Source organism: Perca flavescens, chromosome 1 (genome assembly GCF_004354835.1).
Source record: "Perca flavescens isolate YP-PL-M2 chromosome 1, PFLA_1.0, whole genome shotgun sequence".
In the NCBI taxonomy this organism is placed as follows: Eukaryota; Metazoa; Chordata; class Actinopteri; order Perciformes; family Percidae; genus Perca; species Perca flavescens.
In genome coordinates, this window is record NC_041331.1 from 36789171 (window position 1) to 36801806 (window position 12636).

General features: G+C 42.1%; 1 protein-coding gene across 3 annotated transcripts in view; it reads left to right on the forward strand.

The window, feature by feature from the left end:
- Positions 1-12636, forward strand: part of lrp4 (low density lipoprotein receptor-related protein 4) — a 140325-nt gene that overhangs the window by 110479 nt on the left and 17210 nt on the right. For all 3 annotated transcript variants that reach the window (XM_028573797.1, XM_028573805.1, XM_028573814.1), the window contains exons 15-25: positions 841-1017; positions 5955-6080; positions 6611-6819; positions 7300-7381; positions 7470-7575; positions 7657-7858; positions 8543-8732; positions 9907-10038; positions 10593-10733; positions 10821-10907; positions 11534-11705. In XM_028573797.1, coding sequence (XP_028429598.1) covers positions 841-1017; positions 5955-6080; positions 6611-6819; positions 7300-7381; positions 7470-7575; positions 7657-7858; positions 8543-8732; positions 9907-10038; positions 10593-10733; positions 10821-10907; positions 11534-11705 — 1624 coding nt within the window. The remainder of the gene's footprint in view (positions 1-840; positions 1018-5954; positions 6081-6610; positions 6820-7299; positions 7382-7469; positions 7576-7656; positions 7859-8542; positions 8733-9906; positions 10039-10592; positions 10734-10820; positions 10908-11533; positions 11706-12636) is intronic.

The following is a 12636-nucleotide window of genomic DNA, read 5'->3' on the forward strand; positions in this document are numbered from 1 at the left end:
TGCCTCCACGTGCCATTTCCACTGATCTCCACACTTTATTCTTGCCTCTTGGCTTCCGTTCCGTTTCCCTCTGTCCAGTTCCGCCTGTGTACGTGACTGGTCATTGGTATACTGACAGTTCATTGGACAGCTACTCCTTAAGGGGAGTGGGAAGGGAAAGGAGTATCCTGCATGCACACAACCGAACAACATTGCTTTCCTTATAGAACCAAAAAAAAACATGGCTCACATGTGCAGTCCGGGCTGTGGTTACCTTCAGATTAAAATCTCCCTTTAAATGATTTACATAAACGTACACAAACATGAATAAAATGTCATTGCAGACTTAGACGAGAACTGGTGTATAGCTGTCCAGTCTCTTGTACCAGTCTGACCCGGTTTAAGGGCTGGTCTCGATCTTGCTTTCAGATTCTGTACCAAAAAAGTCACATTACTTAAGGAAACCAATGGAGCGTATCTGCTTTTGGCCGCCCTGGCCACAACTTAACCAGCCACAGGCCAATGAGAGGCAGAGTAATTGAAAGCAGCTATAAATAAATGGGGACATTATGACATCAGCCAAGCCCACAGCACTGAATAAGAGGATGTTTGGAGAGCGTTGGTGGAACAAGCCAAATGCCGCATTTATTCTTTCCATTTTATTGTGTTAGGATTTAAATGTCCACCAGAATCGTTATGTCAAAGGTGTCAAACGTAACGCCTGTGGTTGTTTACATCCCTTACAAAGCAGCTCATTGTTTCATGAAAGATGTTATGGGCCTGTTTCTGGTTTTATTGCACACTTTATCGAGCATCTCTCACCATTTTTTTTTTTTTATCTCGGTTTCTCTCTCTGTGTAGGCTTACCCCACCCGTTTGCCATCACGGTGTTTGAGGACAGCCTGTACTGGACCGACTGGCACACCAAGAGCATCAACAGTGCCAATAAATTCACCGGCAAGAACCAGGAGATAATTCGCAACAAGCTGCACTTTCCCATGGACATCCACACCCTGCACCCCCAGAGGCAGCCCGCAGGTCGGTACACAGAAGTGCAGAAGTAAAAGTTTTAAGTTGAACGTTTGTTAAATATCCCTGAAATGTCCCAGTAATTAGTGGTACACATTTTGTGAGTGCGAGCAGCCAAGGTCCCTTGTGGGAGGATCAGAGGACAGATGGGAGCTAAATGAAGTTTTTAATACGCTTTATCAAAGGCTTTGTTGTTGCTATGATCATATCTCGTTATTGTTGTGAAATGACAGCAAGGTCATTAAACAGCGACAGGAATCGGGTCAATCAATAGCATCACAATGGGAGAATACATAGTCCATATTGATGTTGCGTTTTGTTTTTTTTTTTTTTCAAGGCGAAACCACAGAATGATCAGTAAAGTGACCTGTGAACGGTCAAAGTCTTTCCAGGAAAAAGCTCATGCACGATTGATTGATGATTTAATGGCTTTAGATTCATGGAATCGAACGTCTGTGCCTGGTCTGGTTTTGGTTATAAAAAAAAGGCAGTGACAATAACATACTGTACAGTATTTGGACAAAGGGATGTGCAGAGATATTACTACAAACTGGTGTTCTCCATTCATGAGACATGAAGGCTCCTTATATGGTCATTTGTCCACCCCACATCGCTTCAAATCTGTCTGTGATTGGGTGTGCATTTCTTTTCTTTTTTTTAAAGTGAGTTGTGAGTGAGAACAATGGATCTATTTATGAAAACATCCAAGTTTGCAGCCTTAAGAAGTAGAACATGTCATGCAGCAGGCGGGAGAACTAAATAATGAGCAACAAAACCTCAAACACAAACGCAAAATTGGAGGGCGGAAGATGAGCTGACCGAGGATGGAATATGGAACATTCTTTAAGGGTATCATTGAAGTGAAGACTTGTCCGACATGGTGGCAAACCCAGAGACAATAGAATGATTTGCTGCTAGTGTTAGACCCTGTGGTGAGCTGGCCGGTTGAGGTGTTTTTTTTTGTTTTTTTATCCGCATGATAGCAAAGACTTGTGTTCTTTGCTAACAAACCATGTTGAACTTGAGTTCTGGCCAAAAGAAAGTTTTGGTTATCATGCTGATAAAATATTACGGTCGGACTCTAACATGAACTGCAAGAAGGGAAGTCAGACACTATTCCTTTTGTTGTGGTGTAGATTCAGTGAGACTTGTAAGTTTGTGTGTGAGTGGAATAGTTTTGAACTCTGCATCAATTGAACACCGCAAAGATGTTTCAGAACTCGAGTGAAATCCAGACACACGCTGTGACTTTTAGAAGAACAGAAGACTAAAGCCGATGTGTAGTTCATTATATTTTTAAAATAGAAAAATAATTATACATATCTATTTATTTCCAATGTGAAATTTGTTCAGTATACACTGTATTGTTTCATAGTTAAGGGAATAGTTTGACATTTTGGGGAAAAAACCCTTATTTGCTTTCTGCCAAGAGTTAGAAGACAAGATTAATACCACAATAATGGAAAATGTCACAAATGGGCTAGCAGATTCTTGCTGGCGTCTTAATAACATTCAGTTTACTGTATATATCAGGTGAGAAATTACAAGTGGTTTCCAATTTCAAATACCCTGATGTCATTCGACTTCATAGAAGGGTATATTCCTTTCCCCAGCACTGTACACATCAAACAACAGTACATACAATAGCACACAGTAATAACATACTGTACAATGACAGACAACAGTACAGTGTTCAGAGAGTTAATCGTTGACTCAACTCTCTGCTTCAATAAACAAGTAAAGCCAGTTGTTGCAAACACAACATTAAAGCTATACAAGTTAAGAAACCTACACAAGTTTAGTTTTATTAATAAAAAGTACCAGACTTAACTGTTAACCATTTGGTCTCTTACCTGTGATACAATAATAAAGCCTGTACAATTGGTCTATAAACTAGTTCTCAAATCCTGAATGGTGAACCTAAAAAACACCATCACTCATAGGCGGCGCTAGGCTATTTTTAGGGGTGCTGAAGCATATAAATATAAATATCATCTCAGCACCCATGAAAATAAAGTCCTTATTGTGATAATGTGAGATCGTTTAGTGCTCAAAGTAGTGGCGGTTTTTGACACGGGCGAACCGGGCAGCCACTTAACTTAAAAAAATATATAAATAATCCTCTGTGCTGCGAAGCGTTTTTCTGTTTTCTATCATTTCACTGTGTGGGGAATTGGCAGATCAGCGCCCCCCAGCAGCTGCAGGCGCCCTGCTTGCTGAGAGAGGTCAGCACCCCCTACTTTCACAATGAAATGGACTAGTCCTTCCCACAGTGCGCCGCCAAAGATAAACAAACGGTGACAGGAGAAATGGGAAGTACACAGAGACGGAGAAAGACGAGTCTAAACGGTCTAAACCTTTGTGTTATGTCAATGGTCTAAACGCCAAAATGAAAAAAAAAAAGTTACCCAAGCGGCTCAAATAAAAGAAAAAGCGAAAAGACATGTTTCGGGAGTAGCAGGACCTTCATCAGCTCTACTTTGGTAGCCTACACAATGCATTCTCTGTTGATTAGTTGATTACATTTGCCTTCTGGTTGACAGCACAAAGGAGCGAGGGAGAATAGAGAGGAGAAGGGCAGAGAGAGCAAGATGAACAAGGTGAGAAAATGGCTAGGTAGCCTATAAGACATGTATATGGTAGGACTACTGTGTTTTGTTTTCTCTTTTATTTGAAGATTATTTTCTAGTTGATTACAAAATGTTTTGTATGTGATTGTCAGTGATAGGACAGAGGGAAGGAGATAGAGGGAGAGAGGAGGATGGGGAGAGAGAGAGAAGGATGGAGAGAGAGTGGACAAAGAGAGGGACCTGGAAGAACCAGGTGAGAAAGTGGACATATACATATTATACGGGCAAAAACACTTAAAACATTCCATTCACATTATATTTACATATGCATTTCATGGAGGACTAGGCTCTTAAGAAAAAGAGATGTTGTGTTTTCCCCACCTGGTTCAGAGGCATTATTAGATTAGATGAAAAAGTTGAAAATCAACAGCAGAAAAAAACATGAATAATCTTGTCTAAAAATATGTTAAGGCTTATTTTACCATTCAAGGTATGTGCAGGGGTGTAGCTCCAAATTCTGGGCCCTGTGAAAGGCATTTTCTATGGGCCCCTCCTTGCAGCCAAAGCTATGAATTCTAGCATATTTTTGGGCCCTCCTCACATGAGGGCCCTGGGCACTCAGTCCCCTTCCCCCCACAGTCCAACACCCCTGGGTATGTGTGCTGCAATAATCATGCTTTGTAGTTTCCATCTTTTTTCACAGCAGATGCCTTGAATCTGTTGATAGTTTGTCATAATTGCATATCTCAATCTGTCTATTTCTTTCCCCAAAACTCACAAGAAGTCATGATTTAAGGGTTTAAAAAAAAAAAAAATCTTACGGGAGCATGCCCCCAAACCCCCCTAGCTTAACTGCTATCAACTTTTCATTAGGGGCTGAGCACCCCCAAAGGTCAGATCCTAGAATCGCCCCTGCCATCACTGTAATATACTTCCTAGATGCGGTCTCTTTTGCTGCTCAGATTTCACAATGCTTGTTCAATATACACATTTCTTAATGGATTAGCACCTTCGCCATTTACCACATTAATATTTCAGAAAAATATTGGGGATAGAATAGTCTCGCATGCGCCCCATGTAGGCCGAGTCCTTTGCAGCGTCCTGGGTTTGAATCCGACCTGCGGCCCTTTGCTGCTTGTCATGCCCTCTCTTCCCCCCCCTTTCCTGTCTATCCACTATGGATAAAGGGGAAAAAAGCCCCCAAAAAGAATAGTCTCGCATTGCTAGACCTATCTCCACAGCGCTGCGGAGGAGGGTCTGGCTCGTCCACACAACATTCCTGGATGGGAGAAAAAACGTGCTCTGGTTTATTGTCATTTCTTCTATCTACTCACAATCCTCATGGGCAGCACTAAGCGCCAGACGCAGGTACAGCGCCTCTGCAAAATAGCCTCGGGAAGGAACTTGTTTTGGTGGAACATGTGTACGTCGGAGGGGCCCGCAGGAATTGAAATGGCTGTCTGTCGAGTGTGTGATGAGCACCTGAACAATTCCTGAAATGAAACGTTGCCGATATGGACTAGGGATAGAATAACCAGATCAAGAATAAGAGGGGACATTGTTGTAGCATATTCCCACATGTTGAACTAGTTCTCTTTAAACAGAAAAACAAATACCTTTTAAAGTTTTTCACAACCTGCATATTATTTTTGTAGTTTATTTCTGATTCCTATCAGTTATTATAAGACGTTTCTCACAATAGTAACTGGAGACATTGGCCATGTATGAAACGGGTATTTCTATGTTGTAAAGCAGGGATCTTCAACAGGGGGTCTGGGACCCCTAGGGGGTCCTCAGAGTCAATACAGTGGGGCCTCCAAAGTATTGTTTATTTTTATGAAAAAGTCTTAAGATGAATCCAACATATTATTAGGAAATATAAATCCCCACTGCTTACTGGCCTATAGGTAAGGTAGTCACTAAGATAGCCATCCACAGATACACTTAATCCTAAGGATTCACTGTGCCACATGTATGTTTAACATTAAAACATGATTTATAAAACCATGGCAAAAATTATTTTAATAGCTTTGTATTCTATGCAAAAAAATATGCTTTAGGCCGCCCTACACGTTAATGTAGGCCCAGTTTATTATGCAACTTCATTTTATACAGTATATGTAGTAGGGGGTCCCTGCTCCATCTCTCTTTCAGTTAAGGGGCTTAAAAAACGTTAAAGACCCCTGTTGTAAACAATCATCATTACGTCCTCAAATTAAAGCAGTTTCTTTTGGAGAGAGGGGATGACATGCGACCAAAGTCCAAAATATAATAAATAAATGAATATTTAAAATAAATAATTAGCCTCTTCAAAACGTTTCTAAGCACATAATCCAACATATGCTGAGCTGTGTTATTTCTCTGTCTCCCCTGTAGGTGGCAGGAACCGCTGTGGCACAAACAACGGAGGCTGCAGCCACCTGTGTCTCCCCAGCAACAAGACGCACACCTGCGCCTGTCCCACCGGCTTCAAGAAGGTGGACCACAACAACTGTGCCAACGGTGAGTCCCTCAACATCTGGAACTGTAATATGTGTGTAATTTTTGCGTGGCTTTTGCATGTTTTTAAAATTTGTGAAACAATGTTACAACTTGTCAATCATTAAATGCATTAAACAAAATTTTAGAGACAAAATGTGCGTGCAGAGGATGGTAAGATATCCATTGAAGTGTAATTTTCACTAATGGAGATTTACAACCAGTTAAATTACATGTTATGGTTCAGTGCAGCTAAAGAAGTGCCAAACTAGAATTAACTTTATTTTGGCAAAGTTTTTAATGAATCCTTTTCGGTTTAGTTTTTTACCTATTGCTTGAAATAGAACTTTGTGACATCTACACACCCTGTAGTCATAAAAACATTTATATTTTATTATCATTTTAGACAATTATGTTAGAAGAAGGGTTATGATTTACGATATTCCTAAATTGGGCTGCTAGTTGTCTGTGTGTTAGTGCTGTTTTGCTGTGTTCACTGTTGACCCCACTGTTAAACCTAGAAGACTGACAGAAGACCTTTGGTCTTTAATCAGGTCTTGACAAGTTCCTGCTTTTTGCCCGAAGGACGGACATCCGACGAATCAGCTTCGATACAGAGGACATGTCCGATGATGTCATCCCTCTTGCTGACGTGCGCAATGCCGTGGCGCTGGACTGGGACGCCAAAGACGGCTACCTATACTGGACGGACGTCACCACCGACTCCATCAACAGAGCCCTTTGGAACGGCACCAAGCAGGAGGTCAGTGACATCCACAGTCTGACTGAAATAAATGTAAATGTAGCACTTTTTTTAGTCTTAGCGACTACTCAAAGTGTTTCTACATAGTACAGGAACCATTCACACACATTCATACACTTGTGGCCGAGGCTGACGTACAAGGTGCCACCTGCTCATCAGATAAATAAAAATTCATACACTGATGGTGCAGCATTGGTAGCAATTCGGGGTTCAGTGTCTTTCCCAAGGACACTTTAATACGGGACCGAACCATCAACCTTCCAATTGGTAGGCAACTGCTTTACCACCTGAGCCACAGCCGCCATCAGACTGAAATCCCATTTCTGATTTGTCTCAGACTACACAGATGGAGCACCAGGGTTTAAGTTTATGCAATACTGCCATCTACTGGGGCTGATGTGAAAGTGCAACAGCAATTCGTGCTCTGGAGAAAACTAAGAACTGGGGGGATTCAAATGTTTGCTGTGTCTGTTTCTCCAGGTGGTGGTGGACACCAGTCTGGAGAGCCCAGCAGGTTTGGCGATTGACTGGGTGACCAACAAGCTCTACTGGACCGATGCTGGTATGCAACTTTATTCACATTCTGTCACATCAAATAATATTTCTGATGTACTATGTGCAAAACTCACGTCATGTCTTTGGTTCCTCAGGCACGGATCGTATCGAGGTTTCTAATGCCGATGGGAGCATGCGGACTGTACTGATATGGGAGAACCTGGACCGGCCCAGGGACATTGTCGTTGACCCGATTGGAGGGTGAGATGTCTAAAAACATATGAAGCCGAACTTTGCATGTCCCTCCAATTATTTCTCATTCGTTTTATTCTTTCTCCATAGTTTCATGTACTGGACGGACTGGGGGGCCAACCCAAAGATTGAGCGTGCAGGAATGGACGCCTCCAGTCGCATCGTCATCATCTCATCTAATCTGACTTGGCCCAACGGGCTCGCCATTGACTACGAGACCAAACGCCTGTACTGGGCCGACGCTGGCATGAAGACTATTGAATTTGGCAACTTCGATGGTTCTGACCGACAGGTAAAGGGTGTTTCATTTTATTCTCACAACGCTAATGTCTTCATGCTGATTTGTTTGAGAAATTATTTAAATGTAACATTTAAATAGAGTGTGTATTTTAAATGTATTTTGTTAGCTACAATTTGATGAGTTGTTCATTCATGGTAGAGATGGCCCGATACCACTTTTTTGCTTCCCGATACCGATTCCGATACCTGAACTTGCGTATCGGCCGATACTGAGTACCGATCCGATACCAGAGTGTCATATATTTTATTATGTTTTAACAGCTGTATACTACTATCCCTGTATGGATGTGATATTATTTCTATCTTTGTTGTCTGTCTGGCTCAGGTTAAACTCTTTGTGAAACATGAACAAACACAAATAATGAATGCCCCAGAACTTTCTTTCATTCTCCAGTTTGACAGTCAGTTATAACGGAAAAAGAACATAAATAAACTACTTTAATGTAGATTTTCTTTAGGGCTTTATTACGTGGTATCGGATTGGTGCATAAACTCCAGTACTTCGCGATACCGATACCAGCGTTTTAGGCAGTATCGGAGCCGATACTGGTATCGGTATCGGAACATCTCTAATTCATGGTTGACATTTGTTTTCAATATTTTCCGTTCACTTGGAGTAAATGTTTAGGAATGTCTGCAGATCTCACCAGATCTCTGCTACTGTTTTTGCATGCAGGTTTTGATTGGCAGCCAGCTGCCTCACCCCTTTGGCCTGACTGTACACGAGGACAAGCTGTACTGGACAGACTGGCAGTCCAAGAGCATCCAGAGCGCTGACAAGCTCACCGGCTTGGGACGACTCACACTTGCCGAAAACCTGGAGAACCTCATGGACATTCACATGTTCCACCGACACCGCGAGACAGGTCTGTGTGCGCCCACACGCTGGGTCAAGACTGAAGTGCACATGTACATGTAGAACAGTGACACATTTTTTCATTGTTTTTTCTTGTGCTGCAACACATTGGATCCGAAATGAATGAAACGATCCTGACTACGAGGTTTAACTGCAGACTGTGATTGATGAACATTTGTAGTAGCTAATTACTGTTATTTGCCCATGCTTGACTACTGGGCCTCCAGGGTTCTGAGCTATGTAGCAGCCTGTCCTGTTAGCATTAGCTTAAGACACCAAAGTGCCAATTTACCAATAGAGGCCTGCAGTTTAGTTTACAGAAATAAAATCACAATTTTAATGTTAACATTGGTCAGAAATTTTTGATCTTAATATTGGTCAGAAAAATCACAAATGGTTTACATATATTGTTTAACGTGTATATTTTGTCCTGCTGCATTGCAGGTCTATGTGTAAAAAGGGCTTTGAGTCCTACTGCGTTCATCCAGAATGCATGTGAACCTCTTTTAAAAACACTTCTGTTCACTTCACACACATTTAAAACTTCATTTCAAATCCAATGCACTGCAGTACAGAGATATAAAATATACAAATGAGAAACGTGTCACTACACTTGTTTGTTTGTTTTATTTGGATCCCCATTAGCTTCAGCATAAGCTAAAAGCTATTCTTCCTGGGATCCTACAATATATCATGTGACAATACAATTTACAACATCACATTACACACATTACACAACATTTGAAAATACAAATCATATTTTACAGTTAACGCAATTAATCACACACATAATGCACACACATACTTAACGTGTCTTGTTGGACTTGTGCAGTCCCTCGTGACAAAGGATAAAATTTCCTCCTGTCACTTTGTACTTTTTTGATTTTTGCCCCTTATTCTCAGAGCTCAGATCGTGTGTCTCTGCTGACACTTAGAGGAGTACAGGTAAATTGAACCCAGATTACTGGCTGAGAGGGCAGAGAGCCTCAGGGGCTTATACCAAACTGACAACTCGCTGATCCCACTGATGTTAGGGGCTTTCCCATGTTCCCATAAGGGGAATTGTGTGTTTCTGTTTTGTTTGCCCCTATTTCTCCCATTCCCTTTCCAGTCCTTGCCTCTAAGCTAACGCAGAAAGTAGGACAGTAGCTGAGCATATTTGCTTTGTGTGTCTCCATCTGTAGTGCGTAACCCGTGTGCGGTGAATAATGGAGGTTGCAGCCACCTCTGTCTCCTGGCTCCTGCTCCCAAAGCCTCCAGCTGTGCCTGTCCCACCGGGATCAACCTGCAGACGGATGGAAAGACCTGCACGCCTGGTACGAAACTTTGTCTTCAGTGTCAAAAATAATGCAGTTATTGTTGTCTGTTTATCCATGTTTACAGTGCAAAAAGAAACTGCTTGTAGCTAAAGCGAATGGTTTTCATGGTGCAGGCCAAAATAGCAGGTATAGGCTGAAATGGGGCTCTGGGTAATCCCAAGATTTACTGTAACTTGTTGACCTCCAGTGCAACATTATAGTTAATGTTAACATTACCAAAAGCATGAAGGAGAAAAGCAGTGCCACAACTCACAACGTATTCATCTCAAAATGAAATACAAAAACGCAGCCACAAAACCCTTAACAAATATATTTTACAAGCTTGCAAATAATAGGAGAGACAACTGCACCAAAACGGCGTCGATTTCAAAGGGTTAATGTCCAAAGACTTTGCTTCCAAGAAGATAAAAGCATGTCAGCCCCCTTTTGTATTCTGACTGGGAAAGGGTGTGTGTGTGTGTGTGTGTGTGTGTGTGTGTGTGTGTGTGTGTGTGTGTGTGTGTGTGTGTGTGTGTGTGTGTGTGTGTGTGTGTGTGCGCGCGCGCGCGCAGGGATGAGCAGCTTCCTGATCTTTGCACGGAGGACGGACATCAGGATGGTTTCTTTGGATATCCCCTACTTTGCTGATGTGGTTCTGGCTGTCAACAGCTCCATGAAAAACACCATCGCCATCGGGGTCGACCCCAAAGAAGGTTCGTATGTCTTCTTAAAATGCCTGTTTCAAAAAGACAAGAAAGCGATGTAGAAATGGAGTCCTTACTATGTGCATGTTCCTGCAGGAAAGGTCTATTGGTCTGACAGTACGCTGAAGAAAATCAGCAGGTCAAACATCAACGGAAAAGCACAAGAAGACATCATATCTACAGGTGAGGAGGATGGCTGACATGTGTGATGCTGTTTAACCCTTGTGTTGTCTTGGGGTCATATTTGACCCGTTGTCTAAATGTCTATATCAGAAATATGGGTTTCTGTTTAACTACCTATTTGATTACCCAAAAATAACATGGATGATTCCATACAACGCACTTCGCAAGTACAACAAAAATCTCTACTTTCATTGAATTTTGTGTTTTGTTCAATTTTTTTAGCATTTGAAAAGAAACAGTGTCTTGACTGAACTTTGACATGTGCCATTCTGTGATTATCCTTCCTTTAATATTAGTCTAAAAAAATCATAATTTCTGCTTTTTAACTCAAGACTTGGGTATAATTTCTTAGAAATGAGGTTTATTGACCATGAATTCCAAAAATAAGTGTAAATCTAGTAATATGTGTTGGTGTTAGTGGTGTTTATACATGGTAGTGAAAAGCGTTAAACGTCAAAAAAGTGCCAAAAAAACATTGAAAAAAGCGCCAAAAGAGACAAAAACGTTAGAAAAAGTGATTTTCAGTTTTGACCCGGGGGGACGATGCATGGTCGAATGGAAGACAACGCAAGGGTTAGCTCCACCCAGTCAGCGTGTCACAACTCCATCTCTGCCTCTGTTTGTAGGGTTGGTGACGACCGATGGCCTGGCGGTGGATGCTGTCGGCAGGAAGATCTACTGGACGGACACGGGAACCAACCGCATCGAGGTCGCCAACCTGGACGGAACCATGAGGAAAGTTCTCGTCTGGCAAAACCTGGACAGCCCTCGAGCCATCGCCCTCTACAATGAGATGGGGTAAGGCTGCAACAGCGCGACAGCTTTTTATTTTCAAAGCATTTGGTGAAAATCTCTGAATAAACTCAATTGTGATTTTCACTTCAGTATTCACTGAGAAATATGTTATTAACGTTACAGAGTTGGTATCCTTTGTTGTAGCTCTTGAGAGAAAGAAGGCTCATTATCATTACCACTAATGCCCCGTCTGCTATCAGACTTTTAAACCTTGACAATAGTCTCTCTTGTAACACACACATGTACATTTTTACTTTTCTTTTACCAGGATTTTATGTTGATGAGGCGGTTTACCCTTACTGCACATATTATGACGACTATTCTGATGGGTTGTACAACGGGCAGTGTGTGAGTGATGCAACAGACTCCGACCTCATCACTCCCCGCAGTTTGGGTTTACATGAGACCTTGGGGAGTGATGATAAAGTAGCTTCCTCCCCCTGGCCGGAGCCTGCAGGTGGATGCTGGGGTGGTGGTGGGGCTGAAGCGGGCAGCGATACAGCGATACAGGTGCAGGGTAGCAGCAGCATTGGCAAGGCACAGATGGGGAAATGTGCAGCTTAAATAGAGGGGGTGTGTTTGGTAAATGATACGGAGAGAGTGAGGCATGTCACGTGTGTGTATAGCGGTGCAGCTAGAGTTGGCTGCCTGAACTAGCTCGCAGGCGTGGCCCCGTGTGTGTGAATGTATGTACTGTATGCACAATGTTGTTTTGAATTCTTTAAACCGCAGATATTGTTTCCTTCAGGACGATAAAATCTATCTTATCTTATCTTACATCTTATTTTCTTATCCTGAGGTGTGCCCCGCTTGTGTTCCACCTGTCTGGGAACCTTTATTTATTTATTCCAGGGGTGGGCAACCAGTTGAGCATAAAGAGCCACAAAAAAACATGCACCATAGCAAAAAGCCACACAACACATGCACGTCCACA